The 20,127-nt window shown below is 38.8% G+C and overlaps 1 protein-coding gene and 1 non-coding gene across 2 annotated transcripts; both read right to left on the bottom strand.

The window, feature by feature from the left end:
* Positions 1–896: 896 nt before the first annotated feature.
* On the bottom strand, positions 897–13,983 carry LOC149282108 (katanin p60 ATPase-containing subunit A1). Its single transcript, XM_089498636.1, has 10 exons — positions 13,813–13,983; positions 9,308–9,465; positions 8,754–8,937; positions 6,529–6,647; positions 6,234–6,339; positions 4,718–4,876; positions 4,103–4,229; positions 3,501–3,635; positions 1,611–1,737; positions 897–1,095 (listed from the first exon to the last, which is right to left on the bottom strand). Exons 1-10 carry the CDS (start codon positions 13,972–13,974, stop codon positions 897–899), a joined length of 1,476 nt encoding a protein of 491 aa, XP_089354762.1. The 5' UTR covers positions 13,975–13,983.
* Positions 13,984–19,197: 5,214 nt separating this feature from the next.
* On the bottom strand, positions 19,198–19,268 carry TRNAG-GCC (transfer RNA glycine (anticodon GCC)). The gene has a single exon. It is a non-coding gene; the product is annotated as a tRNA-Gly (tRNA).
* Between the last annotated feature and the right edge of the window lie 859 nt (positions 19,269–20,127).

Genomic DNA, 20,127 nt, shown 5'->3' with positions numbered 1-20,127 from the left:
AAAAATTATGCAGAACTGTAGGAACATGATTGTTTTAACAAGCCGAGGCTTGATGGTCAAGGATTGGCATATCACCATGGCAATATGGGGAACAAAATCCTAGAATAAGAGTGGATCAGCCAAACAAGACTACCTCCGAGTACGACAAAAGGTAGCACTGAGGTCAATTGCACAGCTGCCTCAGAGAAAGCCTGTATACTGGCGAGTTATAACCAGCATCTTACAGAGTAATATAAGTAACTGCCGTATTACAGCTGTTTGGGCTGTTATTCAGTCCACTAATGAAGACCAAAAGAAGGTTTTTTTCGTTTAATGACCCTGGGCAGCTTTACAGAAAACCCAGGCTGGCTTTTTTTTTTTTTAATATATCATTACCTCCTGCAAAAACAAATCCAGCTCCTTCATGCTTATGCAAAGCAGTTATTTCTTTTTGAAGTTTCCCTTCTGCTACCCCGGAATAGGTAGTTAGCCTTTCCTGATTTCCTTATTTCAAACACTTCATAAGAGGGTTTTAATCACAAAAAAAAACCCCAAAAAAGTTGTAGGTAAACTGAAATGAAACAATCTCGTGGGTGTACCTTGACAAGGCTATCACATCCACTCTTTGGAAGAAAACAGCAGGCCTTTCAGAATTCTGGTACTGAAACCGAAGCAATGAGCAACTCATAACTGGATGTGAACGGTGTCAACTGGTGCTCACAAATTCTAGCTCATGAGTGCCTGTGTACTAGTAAATAGAATCAAAATAGTCCTTTTATTATTTTAAGAATCATAGAATTACAAAACGATTAAAACAAAAAGCAGCCAGCGCCCTGAAACACTACAAAGTTATAATTTGAAACATGAGGCAATTTTGTTTTAATAAACTTTAGGTTTTACTTATTTCTATCAAGATATTAACAAGATCCAAACTCTTCTATCCACTTTTCGTACTTTTCTATGTCTGAAGCAGAGACGGACTTGGACACTTTCTTTAAAGCCATTTCAAAATCCCCCATTGTTGTGGGCATGTGCATGTCATCCTTTGAAAGATTTTTTATTTCTTCTGGGGTTAGTCCTTCAATACGTCTCCTCATAGCCATTAATGATGCATCTCTGAAGATTTAACAACAAATGTGTTATTTTGAAGGTTAAACCACAATAATACCTGAAGTGTATAGATGACTATTTTCCTACCAATAGCTAAACTCTTCAGCTATGCTTGAAAAAGATGTCCCATCATCAAGACAACAAGAGTGTCTGAAGAAGAACATGGGACTCCAACTATTTTGGTTGAGCTGCTACTTATGCAGACAACACATCGGGATTAAGTAAGGATTTTAACTTGCCTGGCGTGTCATAGTTTATACTAACATTTCCAGGCTTGTGACTGAATGATATTTCATCAATTGTTGACTTACTATTTATGTAAAATATGGCCGTCTTGAAAATATGCAGAGCTCAAGTGGTCTTTAATATGTACTAAGAAACCATGGCAGACTAAAATTCAATATGCTTACCAGTAAGAATTGTATGCAAAATTTTATACATGTATACCAGCCACAATGAGACTAAGAATTGTGTGCTCTCCCTGTTTTTGAAAAAACAACCCCCCACACACCAAGTCATACCTGCAAACGTTGGTAATATCGGCACCAGAGTAACCATCCATATTTTCTGCTATAGTGTCGATCTCCACATCCTCTGCTAACTCTAGCTCTTTAAGGCTTATCCGTAAAAGCTCACCTCTCCCTTTGGCTGGAAATATAAAAGATTAATAAGGATTTATCAGATATATAAGAAGTAGGTAAAACTGGAACAGTGCAATGAAGTGCTGAAAAGGTGTAGCTATACAATTTTATCGTAGCACACTTCAGCCATCACGTTCACTTTAAGGCTTAGAACAGTACAGTATCCCTTTTAAATTGTCTCTAATTAAAATTAATCAAATAGATGGATTTTCTTTCTTGCCATTAAGCAGCCAAAGGTGGAGTACTGAGTGGAAAGTTACACTGCAGCTTCTCCAAAAAGCAAATTTTTTTTTCTTTCAGTTAAAAAAAAAATGCATATTAAAGTGCTTTGAGACAAAAAAAAACCATATTATACAGAGGTAAAAAGTTTTCTTAGAAATCTGTTACAATTCTTATAAAACTATTTTGCCTTATGATTCTTTTATTGGCAGCCAAGCGCCGTCCAAGAATGTTTGCATTAGGTGTCAGATACAGTGACTATTTGTTGAATATATGCCAGTTTAGATTTTTAAAACAGAACATGAATTCCGGGTCTAAAATGTTTCCTATTTCATAAATAAAAAATGATAAACCATTTCCTCAATATACATTAAGCACTCATTTTTATTCCATTGAGTAGGTGCAGCAAAAACTCAATGAGCATGCTGATATTTTGTTGCATACCTATCTGAAACATACGTTTGTTCATTTATGAATGCTAATGTGCGCATTTCTGTGATTGCATATTTTACCAATTCATACAAAAACAAGGCAAAATCCCCTACGAAGCTAATTAAAACTAAGCAAAAAGCTCAGAATTTGCATTCGAATCTCATGGCCTCATTAACCCCCACTCTCATTCTCTCACACTGAATGCCTCCCAAACTTCTTCGCTGACCACTTCCATGTCTTACAGCTCTGCTTCTTTTGTAGCATCTTCTTTCTTTGTCCGCACCTCCTCGGACATGAACTCCTGGTAACCTTTCAGTGACATCCTCTCCTGCGATTGGAGGATCAGGGGAGAGGGTGTGCCCGGAAACTCACCCATTTTGCCCAAAGATACCCTTCCATGATTTTTCACAAATATGGAGGAGCTTATCCTCTGAGCTGTCGACGGAGACGGTAGGGAGACATTCTTGCAGAGCCATCGTTGGAAATAACCGTCAGTAACTATACCAAGTGAAATATCAGGGCACAATTGGTGTAAGGTTTTACAACATATGAGTGTTGTAAACACCATGTGACACCAAATGGGTGGTCTCCTATGGACCTCTAGAGAGCACCAGCATCCAGAGGTAAAGGGATGTGGGATGCCAGACCAGAAGTGCTGGGATATGGGGCGTCAATAGCAATAGCAGTCAGAAGTGCCAGGATAGGGAATGTCAGTACCTCATCCACAAAGACAAAGATGCGCCAGAGCCTCATCCCCCAGCAGAAGTGGGGGATATAGAGGGAGTATTCCTTTTATTGTAGTGTCTCAGAGACTAACAAACCATCAATCTGAAATCAGTTCATCGTTACCCCGGTGCTCCTTGAACTTGCTGAAACGTCGATAAAGTCCTCAGACACCACCTCCCCTGCTGTTCTCTCTACACTTGAACCACACACCTACACCTCAGACAGACAGGCAGGGGATGTTAGAACAATTGCTATTGTTTGTGATTCATTTTACTTACTCTGTTGTAACAGGGCTACGGAATCAGCTGGTGGTAAATAAATAAATGTAATGTAGTCCAGGCTCTTAAAAATATGCCTCCTAATTATCCAACCTCAACAGAGACATTAACGTACCTGAAGGCAAAGGGATATAAATCCTCTTCTCCAATCGTCTCCTCAAAGCCTCATCAATGTCCCACGGAAAGTTGGTAGCTGCAAGGACCATGACCATCTTAGATGGATCATCATTCTCTGAAGCACCACCTACACCTATAAAAAGTGAATTATTTAATAATGGTGCATATTGATTATTTACATTTTTTATCTGTTAAAGAGTGTCCCTTTTGTGACAACAATATCAAACGTTTCAATTTAAGCCCCACAAGCAATAATTATATGTTTTGGGGATATACGCAACGATCTAAAGGTTACCACAACTACTATGATGGCAGCAAGTCCATTTTTCGTTACTTCTGAAGGTACCAGCTACTGAATCAAAAATTGCAAGATAAAAGAAAGAGGACAGAAGCTGCTGAAGTAAGTATACAGTTATATTTTGCCTGGAGGTAAGCTTAAAATGAATGTTTAATTAAAATGCATGATCTCTTATTAAAAAAGCCCATGTTTTTTTTGAAATATAATAGTAGTCAGAACAGCTAAGCAAGGGTTACTTGATTACTCCTGATGTGCTTGCACTGCCAAGTTTAATGCCCAATGATAATTATTACTATTATTACCATCCATTTGAACTAGAAGTTCAGATTTAACTCTTCTGCTTGCTTCATGCTCTTCAGAAGTGCCTCTACGGCTGCATATGGAGTCAATCTCATCAATGAAGATAGTTGTTGGCGCATAAAATCTTGCCTGCAGACAATGTACGTTGCTATTTATTTTACCCAATTTACAATGGATGTATATTAAAAGAGAAACAGAAACACCAGATTTATTTCCCTAAAATGTAAACTTAAAACATGTATTAATGATTCTAGAACAAATCACTATTAAATGTATATAATAGATAAAAGTTGAAAAAAAATGCGTCTGTTTCTTGTGACCAAATTACACAACTAACAAAATGTACAACAGATGGATCCCTTAAAAAGGCTGGTAAGAGATAGGAGTACAAGCTGGAGACAAGCTCGCTAATAAGCTTCATCCGTTCTGGTGAGGACCAAAGGGAAAAAAAAAAAATTGTCCCCAAAAAAATTCCAGATAGTCATCAGAAAAAAAAATTGCTCTAGCTACCTAACCCTAGGATTAAACAATTTGTTTCAAAATCCACATAAAGCGACACAACACAATCTTCTCTATATTTCCTTAATTCAGACAAACACTTATTTTTAAATACCTACCATTTCGAACAATAAGCGGACTAGTTTTTCTGATTCTCCTCTGTACTTGGAAGTGAGTGTAGATGATGAAATGTTGAAAAATGTAGTCTTGCACTCTGTAGCTACTGCTTTGGCTAAGAGAGTCTTCCCTGTACCTGGTGGTCCCACCATGAGTACACCCTTGCAAAAAGAAGATGATCATTTTTTTTCAGGCAGATAACACAACGGAGAAAACGTTTCACTAAATCATTTTGATCCGTAAATAGTATAATCTGGATATGTCTCAAATAAGATAATAGTTTGGCATTGTACAGAATTGTATAGAAATATCAAGTCAACGAGGACATTTTTCCCAGGAGTAATGCACTGCTCACTTAGAGCCTAACTGGTCCAAATTTGTGATTCTAAAGAAAAGATTATTGTCCACAAAACGTACGTGTTATGTTTTACATAGATGAGAAAGTACTTATTGATTTGGTTTTTTTTCCAGTAAATTACATACTTTAAGTATTTGGATCAATGATAAATGCAAACACAACTATTAAAAATAACTTCTTAATTTATATATAAACTAGAAATTATTGAGAAATATTTTATAGCATTTGACACACATATATATATTCCGAACTTTGCAATAACTAATTGTTGTTGTGTATTTTACACATACATTAGCATGTGGCTTTAGATTTATTGTACAACGTATCTGCAACTGCCCACAAAAAAAAAACCCACTTTATTCTGCAACTTCCTCCAAGTATACTAGAGAGAGCATTTCCGTTTTCAAACATGGAATTTTCAGAGACTAATTGCCTAGTCCCATGTCCCATTTTCAACAGATTAGCAGCCACTCTTTTCAAGTAACCCTCATAAAAGTATACGTTTAGAAACAGTAGATAATCGGGGCATCCAGCTAGGTTAATTTTGAAATCTTCCATGAACCCACAGGGTTTCACACACACATTAAGTGCTGCTTTTTATTTCTTGTCCAGAAAAAAGACCGCAGAGAATAAACACATTTTTATATCCTCTCATTCAAAATACCCTGATAATTTTTTCCCCCTTGAAAGCAGTCAACCCAGCATACCGCTCTGCATACTTTGCGCGTTTTTTCAGTAAAACTTGCTTTGAACCCATGATCATACCTGGAAACTTCTGGTCTCCGGCTACCCGGAGAGCTCCTCTGCGGAACGCGGCCAGGACTGCCCGCTGACGTCAGGGGCGGTCCTTTAAAAGGAAAATGGGCGGGGAGCGGGGCGTGCCAAGACCCTGCTTCCGCGACCCGGAGAGTTCCCAGGTATGCCCATGATGATCTGCTCCTGCTGAACTAAGTGGGAATAGCAGCAGCCAACTGCATGTTTGCTAGGAAACTAGTGTTTAGACAGCACACGTGTCATTGGCAGGCCATTAATCCCACCGATTTCATTGGGAGTTCCTATTAAATAGAATGGGAGTGCTATCAAGTATGGGCAAAAGACATAATGAAAGCAGTGAGAATTTGTGTGCACAAATGTATATATTTATACACACACATATCCACCTTCCAAGGGCGCCTTATTCCTTTAAAGAACTCGGGCATCCACATGGGTAGTACAACAGCTTCCTTCAACAACTTCTTGGGTTCTTCCAAATCTGCAATATCATCCCTAAACATAAAGGTATTAAAACAGTTAGTAGTAGGACTTTAAAGGGTGACTGCATTGTCTTGAGAAAGAAACACGATTAAAAAAAAATCAACAGGCATTCTTATTTAACACGTTTGTTATTTGTAATTCTGTTACTAGTTCTAACTTCAGATATATTGTTTAATGAAAATATGTATGTTATATACATACCATCGGACATTGGGATTTTGTGAAATGATATCTCTTTCCAATGCTTCCACAAGGTCCTTATCGTAGCCAGCACCGTCAAACCTCTTTGGTTCACTTTCTGACACATTAGCAGATTTGTTCTTTAAAACAAACCAAAAAAGCAATTATTAGACGAGTACTTCATGTAAAACTGGTTATATGCAGCACTACAAAGATATACTACTAATGCACATGGTGGCATTAACATACTTCATGCACTATACAACAGATAAGAATTCTCTATAGTGTAGATGAAAGTGTCATGTGAAACACCTGTCAAATTTGGCCTGACTGTTACAACATAAATATTTACAGTGGGGCAAAAAAGTATTTAGTCAGCCACCAATTGTGCAAGTTCTCCTACTTAAAAAGATGAGAGAGGCCTGTAATTTTCACCATAGGTACACTTCAACTATGAGAGACAGAATGGGGGAAAGAAAACAGGAAATCACGTTGTAGGATTTCTAATGAATTCATTGGTAAATTCCTCGGTAAAATAAGTATTTGGTCACCTACAAACAAGCAAGATATCTGGCTCTCACAGACCTGTAACATCTTCTTTAAGAGTCTCCTCTGTCCTCCACTCGTTACCTGTATTAATGGCACCTGTTTGAACTTGTTACCAGTATAAAAAGACACCTGTCCACAACCTCAAACAGTCACACTCCAAACCCCGCTATGGCCAAGACCAAAGAGCTGTCGAAGGACACCAGAAACAAAATTGTCGACCTGCACCAGGCTGGGAAGACTGAATCTGCAATAGGCAAGTAGCTTGGTGTGAAGAAATCAACTTTGGGAGCAATTATTCAAAAATGGAAGACATACAGGACCACTGATAATCTCCCTCGATCTGGGGCTCCACGCAAGATCTCACCACGTGGTGTGAAAATGATCACAAGAACGTTGAGCAAAAATCCCAGAACCACACGGAGGGACCTAGTGAATGACCTGCAGAGAGCTGGGACCAAAGTAACAAAGGCTACCATCAGTAACACACTACGCCGCCAGGGACTCAAATCATGCAGTGCCCCCTGCTTAAGCCAGTACATGTCCGGGCCCGTCTGAAGTTTGCTAGAGAGCATTTGGATGATCCAGAAGAGGATTGGGCGAATGTCATATGGTCAGAAGAAACCAAGGTAGAACTTTTTGGTAGAAACGCAACTCGTCATGTTTGGAGGAGAAAGAATACGGAGCATGCAAAGAACACCATACCTACGGGGAAGCATGGGGGTGGAAACATCATGCTTTGGTTCTGTTTTTCTGCAAAGGGACCAGGACGACTGTTCCGTGTAAAGGAAAGAATGAATGGGGCCATGTATCGTGAGATTTTGAGTGAAAACCTCCTTCCATCAGCAAGGGCATTGAAGATGAAACGTGGCTGGGTCTTTCAGCAAGGCAATGATCCCAAACACACCGCCCGGGCAACGAAGGCGTGGCTTCGTAAGAAGAATTTCGAGGTCCTGGAGTGGCCTAGCCAGTTTCCAGATCTTAACCCCATAGAAAACCTTTGGAGGGAGTTGAAAGTCCGTGTTGCCCAGCGACAGCCCCAAAACATCACTGCTCTAGAGGAGATCTGCATGGAGGAATGGTCCAAAATACCAGCAACAGTGCGTGAAAACCTTGTGAAGACTTACAGAAAACGTTTGACCTCTGTCATTGCCAACAAAGGGTATAAAACAAAGTATTGATATGAACTTTTGTTATTGACCAAATACTTATTTTCCACCATAATTTGCAAATAAATTCTTTAAAAATTATGGACTTTGTTTTCTCATTGTCTCTCATAGTTGAAGTGTACCTATGATGAAAATTACAGGCCTCTCTCATCTTTGTAAGTCTCCCACTTACAAAGCCACAATTGGTGGCTGACTAAATACTTTTTTGCCCCACTGTATATTTCTATATTTTATATTTTTCAGAGGATTTCTAAGAGGCTTCATCCTAGAGATGTAACTCCAAGTCTCAAGATTCTTTAACGGATCAGGAATTTCATAGATCTGCAATTGAACACAAGCAATTTCTCCAATTTCAATCATCAATCAATGATTGCTGCTTGTACTCAGACATGGGCCCTGATGCCGATCGTGATGTTGCTGAATGCGTCGACATCTGAAGTCATAACGGACCGTCAATTGTCATTAAGGGGTTAAAGTACAAATGAGCTCTGACGACATTAAATACATAACATAAATGTCTCTATAGCTTACCCTCTCTTCTCTTGCTTTGATCAGGGGGTCCTTCTTTTCTAATGCTCGGGCTGGTTTTACACGGGCATTATTGGCATTTCTCGAGTTAGAGTTCTGACCCTTTGGAGCTGCACTTAGGCGGTTATTATGTCCACGATTGTCACTGCACTGGGCAGACTGTCGTTTCCTTACACCAGGTGAAGGTCTTTAATAAATAGATAATTAGTACAACAAGCCATTTAACTCTTAACATACCCAAAAGGATATGCCTATAAACAAGTTTTACCAACTTTCCTACTAAACCAGAAACACAACCAATTTATGAAAACAAAATACAGGAGTAAATAAAATGCTAATTTTAATCGCTAAAATGTTGACAAAGTAATCATGCTGTACATCGCTTGTCGAAGTCAGTAGAAACAGGAACTGTACGGTTACATTAGATACCAAATGTATTCTATACCAAAGATATAGTGCAGAAAACAATCAGTCACTTAGAGAAAACGATTAAAACGTCAAGGGCAAAGACAGAATAAGTTTGTGCCAGCGCAAAAAGGATTTTCTTTTTAGCTGACCTTCGTTCAGCTGGTACTGGCAAAGACCAGACTTCACCGTCCTGAGCTGGAAAATTATTTTGTGCCGCTTTTACTGGTGAGCTGTCCAACTTAAAGCTTTCCAAGGTAGACATGATGTCCTTCACATGCTTTGCTTCCACATTTATCTCTTGCCAAACCTACAGTAAAAGTTTAGAAAGACACAAATAAAATGGACAGTATACGCTAGTAGTACACTTTGAACACTTTCATGTTTACAAGCTCCTTTTATGTATTTTATCTTAGTTCAGGGTATTCGGATTCATAGGAATTAAAATTTTAACGAAATGTGTCAATTTATACAAATCTCCGAAAATAAGGAAGGAACCTCAACAAAATAAACGAAAAGGAATCCTGACCTGTGATGTTTATTGGTAATGGTTGATTCTAGTTAAATCATAACTAAAGACCGATAGTCTTCCTTGAGCTTCAAGGTAGACTAGGAGATCATTATAGTAATGACACTTTAAGATCACACAATGCAGCAGACAGAACCTCTTTAAAAGGGCGGAGCCTCCGGGCACACCATCTCCCCTGATTGGAGCGGAAGATCACAGAGAGGTCAAAATAATGATGACAGATTAGCTAAAAAGGTGCAGACGCAGAAAGAGGAGACGAAAAATAGACAGAAGAACAAGAGAAAAAGTAGACAGGGACAAGGAAACGGTTGGAGGATAAAGTAGGGAGATATTCAGAGTGTGAAAGAATGAGAGAAAAAAGCATGCAAGGGTGAATGAGGGCGAGTGTCAACAAATTCAGTTTTCAAATGTAACAAGCTTTCTGATTTTCTGTCTGCAAACAAAAGGACCAAAATTGGAAGAAAAAAAGAAAGCCCAAATGTTTTTGGTTAAAATTACACAAACAGGAATCAGAGCTGTGAACACAGAACTAAAACACATATCTGTCACCCCCCCCCCAAAAAAAATGGATACCCTCTAAAGCCATGCTTGCATGAGGGCTACTTGCTAAAAAGAGTACCAGAGTCCTCCATTAGCCCTTGACAACCGTGGTGGCATTAACTCATGAATATCATAATTGACAGAATCTGCTCCAGTTAATCAATTGCTGCAGAGAGCACAAACATGTGACAGCGCTGTGTTCACCAGAAGAGAATTTAATTCTGTGAGGTATTAAGCAAGTTAAAATGTTTACCATGTTCTTCTTAGTCGAGTACAACTCATTGTATTGGCATTACAACAATAATGGTTACCATGCAGTGCATTTATAACAAATGACATCAGGGCGTTTAATCATATGAATAGAGAGCCTATAGTCTCTTTTTAGGAACACACGCACGTGAAATAAAAGGGAGGTTATGCAAAAAAAAAAAAAAAAGCTTCATTACATAATATATCCTGCTTTTACGATGAATTATGCAAATCTTAATGAGACACACACACACACACGACACTGATGACTTCCCGCCTCCTGCTTTCTCTCCAACAGAAACTTGTTTTGTTTTATTTGTCAGAACAGTTTGTCTTATTGTGGTTTTATAATCAGACTAGACTTTTCAACCAAAGAGAAATAGGACAAATACATCTGTCCAAGAAAAACGAGCCCAGAGAGAAAGATTACAGTGTTTTTTTTTTTAGGGATTCTGATGAATTCTAGTAAAAACTGACAGAATGTTTAATAACCCATCAGTAAATAGATAATATTAATGAAACAAAAATCTCAAACTGGCAATGAATGTGGACAAAATGTTACTCAAGCAAAAATTCAAGTGCACACTCAAGCCAGGTGAGAATTTTTATTTTTTTTACAAGGATGCTGCAATTTTAAATCCATGCATCTAAATAATTCTGGGAAATGTAAAAATATGAAAATAAAAATAGCAACCAAGAGGGCTTGTTATAAAAAGACAAACATTTTCATGCAGATACTGAATGTTTTAATAGAACAATAGAATATCTTACCTACAACACCAATAAATCCAAGTGAAGCTGTGTTGAATGACAAAAAAGTCAATCCTTTTAGTTACATCATCAGTGTCCTATTCCCCTCTGACATATATTTTTAGTGGTGAACAGTACTACAGTGTCACAAAATAGTTCTGATGGTTGCCAAGTGGACTACGTAGGCTCTTCCCATCTAGGACTCATAACTTCATTCTTCAGATCACAGCCCTGCAGTGGGTGAATACCCAAACTGCAAGCATTTATTTTTAATTTTGGATAAATAGTAGGATATTACTTGCAAAGCACAAAGATCCAGCTTTTTGGACCACATAGTGCCTGGACAACAGATTGAGTGAAATACTGCACGTCTCAGATAAGCACAGTATGTCCACATGTACACAACAATACAGATAAGCCCTGGTGACTTTTAAATAATTTAACAGGTCATCATGACACTATCTTTAAATTCTTTTTTTCTTAGCTAATGTTTCATCTTGTTTTGTGTTTATAAAAATATACCAATGTGTATGAATACGGCAGACGGGCTTTGAAACAATATATTGGAAAGAAGTTTCCATTCACAAGTACTTTTGAGGAGCTAGACAATCCACGTATGAGTGATAAAACTAGGGCTGCAACTAACGATTATTTTAATAATCGATTAGTTGGCCGATTATTTTGTCGATTAATCGATTAATCGGATAAAAAATACATTATTTTAAATTGAAGAAAAATTGCAATTAAAAAAACGTACAATTTACACTTTCATCTCTTTATTGCAATGGCCTCTCTCTATTCACCTTCTTATTTTACTGACATAATAATAAACGCTACAAGAACCCAAACACAGTGTTTCTCAAACTAGGTTTTAATACAAAGTTATTAGTAAATATTAATTCACATGTTAACTATTTTTCATATTTAATAAAAAACTATGAGAAAAAAGCCTTGTTTACATTTTTTTTTATTTACCAAACTGCCCCCAGTTATGCACATCTGACCCCCAGCTTGCCACTCTGCCCCCATATATGCCTTATACCTCTTATATGCCAGATTCCGCTGTGCCCCTGATATGCCTTTCAGGGCATATAGGCATATCAGGGGGCATAAACATATCTGGGGGTAAAAGGTATCAGGGGGCTCAGTGGCATATAGGGGATATTAGGCATATCAAGGGGGCATAAAACAAATCTGGGGGTAAAAGGTATATCAGAGGGCTCAGTTGCATATCACTGGCATATAAGGAGTATGCCTTATACCCCCTATATGCCACTGAGCCCCCTGATACCTTTTACCCCCAGATATGTTTATGCCCCCTGATATGCCTATATGCCCTGAAATTCATAATACCCCCCACACACACCACTATAACTCACCCATACACCACTCTGGCTCCTCCCCCTCCCATACACCACTGCCTCCTCCCCCTCCCATACACCACTCTGGCTCCTCCCCCTCCCATACACCACTGCCTCCTCCCCCTCCCATATACCACTCTGCCTCCTCCCCCTCCCATACTCCACTCTGCCTCCTCCCATACACCACTCTGGCTCCTCCCCCTCCCATATACCACTCTGCCTCCTCCCCCTCCCATATACCACTCTGCCTCCTGTGAACCTCCGTTGCTGACAAGACACCAGGGAGCCGGGTAGAGAGGCAGAGTGCCGTATGGGAGGGGGAGGAGCCAGAGTGGTGTATGGGAGGGTGGCTCCCATACACCCCTCTGACTCCTCCCCCCTCCCATACACCGCTCTCTGCCTCTCTACCCGGCTCCGTTACTGAAGGCACTTTCACTGCAGCTTCATAGAAGCCTCAGTGTAAGTGAAGGTGAGTAACGGAGGCTGTCTGTGCGATGCAGACCCCCACCGGCTGACAGAGAGGATGATCCTCTGTCAGCCGGTGGGGGTCTGCATCGCACAGACAGACTCCGTTACTGCCCTTCACTTACACTGAGGCTTCTATGAAGCTGCAGGGAAAGTGCCTGTCAGTAATGGAGCCGGGTAGAGAGGCAGAGTGATGTATGGGAGGGGGGAGGAGGCAGATGGGAGGGGGGAGAGAGACGGAAGTGAGAGACCGGCCGACAGTGAGGAGAATCCAGGTCCTCTGCAGCGTTGCGGGGGATCTGGATTCTAGTGTTATAATCCGATCTCTGTTTGAGGTCGGATTATATAAGGAGAGGAGTTTTTCAGAGCATTTGATAAAAATCTATTCGATTAATCGATAATGAAAATCGTTGACCACGATTTTCATTATCGATTATTATCGATTTTATCGATTAGTTGTTTCAGCCCTACATAAAACCTAACATTTGGGAATGCCTCAAGGCTTTCATCCTTGTGGTGAAACCCAGATTTGCTTTTGATTTTCTTAAGCTTCATGTTTTTGATGAAGCAAAACCAGTAAGTGTAGGGCTATATCATTGTTCCAAGCAGTTACTGAGAGCTTTCGCAATAGGCAGGCCTTATTTTGGGGGGCATCAGTCTACCTAGGCAAAAAAATGGGGTCAAATAAAGAATATGCATCAAGATTTTGCACTTACATGCCAAAATATTAAGTCATATATACACATGTAAAAACAAATCTAACCTGCTGCCATTTTTGCTGTAGAAAGGTATCTTTAACAGAGTACACATATTTGTTCATCTGGTCCAAAACTCCTTGATAGTAGACCATCGCAGAGTCGTAATTTCCCAAAAGGGCATATTCACGGGCTAATTTCACATTCTCACTTATCATGAGAAGACTCATTCTGGATAATAAGAAAGGAAAACAATCACATTAGAAATTAGAGAACCAACTACAACAAAACATGACTATAAAGAACTGTGTGTATGACTATATAAAAAGTCCAGAGATTAGTGTAACGTCATTAACAAAAAGGTCCGATTGTAAACAATGTTTTCTTCAGTATTCCTATTGTTCCTTTACTGTAAAATGCAAAATTGTCTCCATTTCATAGAATGACCTTCCACACAACATAGATGGCTCTCAAACAAAAGCTATTATAAACTCATAGTTGACCCTGGAGCAGAGATCACATTTCTTAAAAAAATATATACAGGGTATTTTGATATTCGTTTATTGGTTTCTTATCCGTTACATATTAGGAATATTGCAGTTTACATAATTTTACAGAAATGTCTACATAGGTGATCTGTCAACAATGGAAATACTTTACCCACACATACAAAAACGGCAAACTACTCTTGGACAGGTCCATAGAAAAGTTTTGCAATGAAGCTTACTCCCAAAACTAGGAGTCTGAAGGCAAAGCTGAATGTTATGAAGGACGGTCCTATTATAATTAACTCACTAAAGTAGCACTGTGCAAACCCCTGGTTAACTCTTAGGTCCACTAATTTCTTCAATTACAGTGTAATACTCACAGATAAACCGACCCTCAAAAATACCACTAAAACTGTGCAACATGCGGATAATCTGATGTGAAAATGTAAACACACAGATACCCACACTAACACACGCACACACCCAGGTACTGAGTAATACATACAGGCAGACACTAACACACCCAGACACACGCAGTACCCACTGTGAAGCTTCAGCCCATCTTTAACCCAAAGCGCACTGTGAGCTACCGCTCTATACTTCTGTGGGCTCATGCAACATTACGCAACACCCGTTCCACCCGAAAATAAGTATTTCCTGTTGCCCCCCAGGATAAGGTCATGGTATACACAGATAAGCCAGACCCACTATTTTTTTTTTTTTTACCTAAAATTCTCAGCTTATCCAAGAGTATATACAGTATCTCCTTGGCTATGTTCTCAAGCGATCACATAAAAAAAGGGGGGGGGGGGCGCTTCCTTGTAGGTACTAAATATCATTCACCAGGAAGAGCAGCATTCTGCATCCAAACCTGACTAATGCTGACTAAGCGTTTATATCACAAGTTGATTATGAGCTACAAAACAGTCGTGCAACAGGCAACTGAACCGCACAGGTGCACGTGAGCCGAGTCTCCACAATCGGCCACAACAAAAATACGTCATTAGAATGATCTGAAAGCAAGCAGTGTTCCTGAACTGAAATATGCAGAATATAGGAAGCAAAGCGTTGTACTGGTCTAGTGTGATTAATACTGGAAATACTTTGCTCACATTTAGAAAACCTTAAGAGGCTTTTAAAAGGGCCAGAAAGCTTCCGTGACCTCTACATATTTTCTCAATAAAAAGGTATTAACCTTTTCAGCTTCAGCTAAAGCCTAGTTGTGAACTTTTAAACTGCCTTTTTTTGGTCAATGTTAATGTTCTGGGGATAATAAGTTCAAAAGGTTTACCACATTACCTGTGCTAGAAAGCGACAGCTAGAATGTCTACTCAATCTTGAAAAGGGTTTTCATTTTATGTCTACTGGTAGCGGTAGCAGTTTTGTTGTTTGTTTTTTCAATTATATTTAACTATGTTGCTCTGCTCCTTATCAAGCTGCAGCACATCATGATTGGAGATCACATTTGTTTCATTTTGGGGTTTTTTGAATTGGGAGAAACCTGTCACTCTCCCTTTTCTGCCGACCACAAACCTACAAAGGAGAAAGGTAACACTTACTGCTGACCAAGCCATTGCTTTTGCCAGTTGCCAGTTAACGCACACGTCATTGGCTCTAGGAACCATCGTATGCACATAAGCCTCACTGGCAGACACGTCTGCCTCCTACTATAACCATTTAAGAAAATATTATGTTTATGCTAGCTACGAGCTTAGACATATCAACTAGACACATGAACGACTCCACTGGCTTGTAGTAAACAAGAGAATATCACAGTTGTAACCACCCAGAGGAGAGACTATGACTCATTAGATGCTAAGAAGGAAAGCGTGGCATGTGGCCGTGCACATCCAGTCATCGGCCACACGTTACAGGCCTGCCTGATGCCGTACATTTATACACACACATATACATACATATGGTACATATGCGCTTCCACTTAAAAAATAAAAAAAATTTTAAAAAAAAAGCAGAAAAGGCCATAAAGTGGTCAGTAGACTCACCTCGGTCCTAACACTTGTTTCCCAATTTCCTCCCGAGTATTTTCATGTAAATGCATATCATCGTAGAATCATAAATATATGGTGGTTATATATTACATCACAGAAAAACAAAGGCATCATAAACGAGTCAAAGAAGGTTTAGGGAAGAAATCTCTAGTGGCTAGTGTCTGTAAAGACATATTTTCAAGGTATATATTCTGCTTCTGATATAATGCCAGCCTACATACATTGATTAGCTGGTTAGAACTCACTGGGTCCTCAAACAGAGCTTAACTTTTAACCACTTTTGTAAATTGGTCCTTACCATCACTAATCTATCGCCACTTACAATCCCTTCTCTCTTTATACTCGCTAATCTATTTCCATTTACCATCCCAACTCCCTTTGCACCCTCTTTTTTCTGTTTAATATAATCTGGCTTGCCCTCCCAGGCTGGTGTTGTACAGATAACGCCATTTACTCCAACTTAACTACTTAAGTGGATAGATGACCATCTGTTTTGAAAGTTATGGGTGAGCTGGGCATGCAATTTTATCATCATCTGTCTACCATAGTTTGCTTTATTTTTTTTTTTAACCTGATCCCTACCCTGTTCTCGCCGAGATGCTGTTTTATATTTATGTTTTTTCCCCTTAGAAAATGAATAAACTAACAAAACAAAGTTACTTTTCAAAGGCAAAAGTCAGCTTCCACTGTCAACATCAAAAAGATATACGGACATGTCAAGAGCTACAAGTAGTCTCATTTATGTTAATCTCACTACACCTTACAACCAAGTCATAAAACATGTACGAACAGGAACTGGGAGTAATCTGTGAAGGATGTTTATAATGGAAAGATGCAGGCCTGTCTCTCAGGCATAATAATGGTTTTCAAAGAGCGTCCCACAGAGAAAATAAAGTAATGCTAACAAAAACTCCCTCATGCATCACAGACATCCCTTTGTTCATCAGCCTCCCAACCCTGAATTCATTTTGCTTTAATATGCACACACACGTTTCAAGCTTTAAATAGGTGATCATAACCAAAAGGGTTTAGGGCACATCTTAAATCATGAGAAAGACGATTAGCTACTACATGATTTATATCAAGGAAGCGAAAAGTGTGGATATATATACTGGATCCAAACTTTCAACACGACAAATGTCTGTAAATCTATAGTTGCTGATGCTGCACAACTCCCAGGATTCTAAGGCAATATTTGACAAGCCAAAAATTGGAAAAGATCAAGATGTTACAAGTCAACCACAACTGGAAAGCTATTTAAATTTTCAACAAGTGTCAGATCCTTCACATTTACACACATTAAAAACAGAATTGTTCTGTTCATTTTGGATTAAAGGTTAGGGCTGCATGGGGATGGGATGGAGGCGCCCAGGCAGGCAGAGAGAAGTGTAAAGAGGGTCTGGTCCGAGGCCAGATGATCCCGAGAGGAAGGACTGAGAAGGGGAATAAAGAGAATCACTCTTTGGAGAAGGAACGTTTGGAAATCTGTATACTCAAGCGCTCATTCATTCTGAAAAAGTAGTAAAAGAACAAAAAAGAGATAATTTGATTTACAATTTTAAAATATGAAGTAAAATAAAAATAATAAATACACAATAGCAATAACACAACCGCAAGATTCACATGTTTGAATTTGGGTTAATCCAACTGGACAAATTGACCAGTGCTTAAGCATGCGCGCATATACACACACACACAATTTTCCCTACATCTTATTTGTGATTATATTACAACATATATTACAACATAGTATGTATGTTGCATTCATTCATTTAATTGCCATTAAAGTGCAAACTATTAACAATATCAATTGATTTCTGTGAGGTTATCCACCAGGAAAGCATTAAGAAAAAACAAAAAATGATGCAGAAACTCGTCATGCTACTAATATAAACGCAGTCAGATATGCTCAGCACTTTCATCGAATAGTTTTTAAAATTATTCTATACAAAATGACATTAGAATTCTCATATATAAATCAAATAAAAACAAAAGCAAGCTATTGGAGATCAGTAACACATATATATATATATATATATATATATCATTGGGGGACAAGAGTCTAACGTGTTCACTAGACGTTTTTATGTTTTCTGCTGTAACATAATAGTTTGTACAGACACAATAGTATAGAAAATAAAGTTTTAACGATTTGAATTTGCCATGGCAATAACAAGCAAGCACAGCGGGGTCTAGCGTTGTTATTAAAAACTTAAGGTTTATTATTTATCATGAAGACATGGATCTCTTGCACATATACACTATATACTATATATACATACTGTCACCAAAGGACAGAGCGACCTCAATTGTTAAACAACACGAGACAGCGTCCTTTTTAGAACCTTATACTATACGCGTATTCACTGAACACAACTAAATTCGTTCAAAACACATCCAATGGTTCTAAAGACATGTATAAACACGGCAGGGTTGAGGTGAGCCCGGCACTGCGCACGACCAACTCGGGTTAGCCCCACATGTTGCATATACATGGATAAGCTCAGTGACACCCCTCCTCACCTGAGGCAGCTCCGGCTTCTGCCCACACCGCCGGCTGATGACGGGTGGAAAACAGTTCAATGTGATCAATAGGGAACACGATTACAAGACCGACATCTACTAATCCTCCACACAACGAAATATGAGATCTCCACATCCACTGGTCTTCAACTACAGTCTTTCCAGCATCCTTTCCGCAATTTCCATAATAAGTCTCCGCTCTCCCCACCTCCTTTCAGTTTGAAACGGATCCATTCAACGTCACTTCCTGCCCACAGCATAAGCTGCATGACGTCCGCTGCCTGCGCTTACACTTCTCGGACATTCAGGCATTCATTTGTGTCTACCCAATAGCTAAAAAGAACTTATTATCAGTATATTAATATTGGAGACCATTCTAAAGAGAATATTGGAAAAATATAGATAAGAGCGATAACAATTAAAAAAAAAACGTTGCATTGGCCGGGAATCGAACCCGGGCCTCCCGCGTGGCAGGCGAGAATTCTACCACTGAACCACCAATGCTACACAAAACTGATGCTTCTGTGCTTCGTACTGAGGAAAAACGCTCACGTGGCGAATGGGTTCATGACATAAGGAAAGGTTTGGGAAATATCGAAGAAAATGCTTGCTACTTACCAGGATCAGCAACAACCACTTAACCCCTTGAATGCCAGAAGTCTAGGCAAATTTTCCCCACTGAGAGCTCCACAATGTCTGCATTTTTTCTTTTTCACTTTATATATATATATATATTTTTGTTTTGTTGGGGTTTTTTTGCTAGAAGTTCAGAAGCTTACTTGAGGTGAATTTTGCATCCTAGGACAAAATATGAAGTCAGATTGGTTCAAATAAATATTTTTTTAAAACAACTTCCCCTTGGGTATATTTTTATTGAATCTAGCATTGCTATCCAAAATATAAGGTTTATTATCTTTAAATTAAGATTAGAATTAAGTATATTTTTCGGGATCATATACTGAAAACACAAAATTGTCTTTTATTTTGTATTTAAGCTACAAGTGATAAATTCCACGGTTAACCTGTAAGAAAGTGTCAAAATAAATATAGTTTTATATTTTTAAAAAGTTCCCATTATGGATATTAACACAAGAACAAGTTTACCTTCTTTTAATTAACCTTGTGAGTCACAAACAACTTTGAAACATCTATTTTTTGGCACATTTGAATTTTTTTTCTGATGCAAAAAATATAGCATCATGTATAAAGACACACTGTAATTTTGGGGCCCGAAATTTGAAAAAAATGTATTATAAAATTCATACTCATCATCCCCATCACTCCCTAAATTAAACCTAAAGACCCCATCAACCATAACTGACCCTAAATTAACCCTAAAGACCCCATCAACCATAACCAGTGG

The sequence above is a fragment of the Sceloporus occidentalis genome, unplaced genomic scaffold (assembly GCF_023333645.1).
Source record: "Sceloporus occidentalis isolate IW3139 unplaced genomic scaffold, rSceOcc1.0.p SCAF_123, whole genome shotgun sequence".
Classification (NCBI taxonomy): Eukaryota; Metazoa; Chordata; class Lepidosauria; order Squamata; family Phrynosomatidae; genus Sceloporus; species Sceloporus occidentalis.
This window is presented reverse-complemented; position numbering and strand designations above follow the sequence as displayed.

Excerpts from the sequence above, each read along its gene's own strand:
- LOC149282108 (XM_089498636.1), bottom strand. The coding sequence starts at position 13,974 with ATGAGTCTTCTCATGATAAGTGAGAATGTGAAATTAGCCCGTGAATAT. Across the intron at positions 4,230-4,717 it reads TCCGCTTATTGTTCGAAATG|GCAAGATTTTATGCGCCAAC; the intron begins GTAGGTATTTAA and ends CATTGTCTGCAG. Across the intron at positions 3,636-4,102 it reads ACTTCTAGTTCAAATGGATG|GTGTAGGTGGTGCTTCAGAG; the intron begins GTAATAATAGTA and ends CACTTTTTATAG.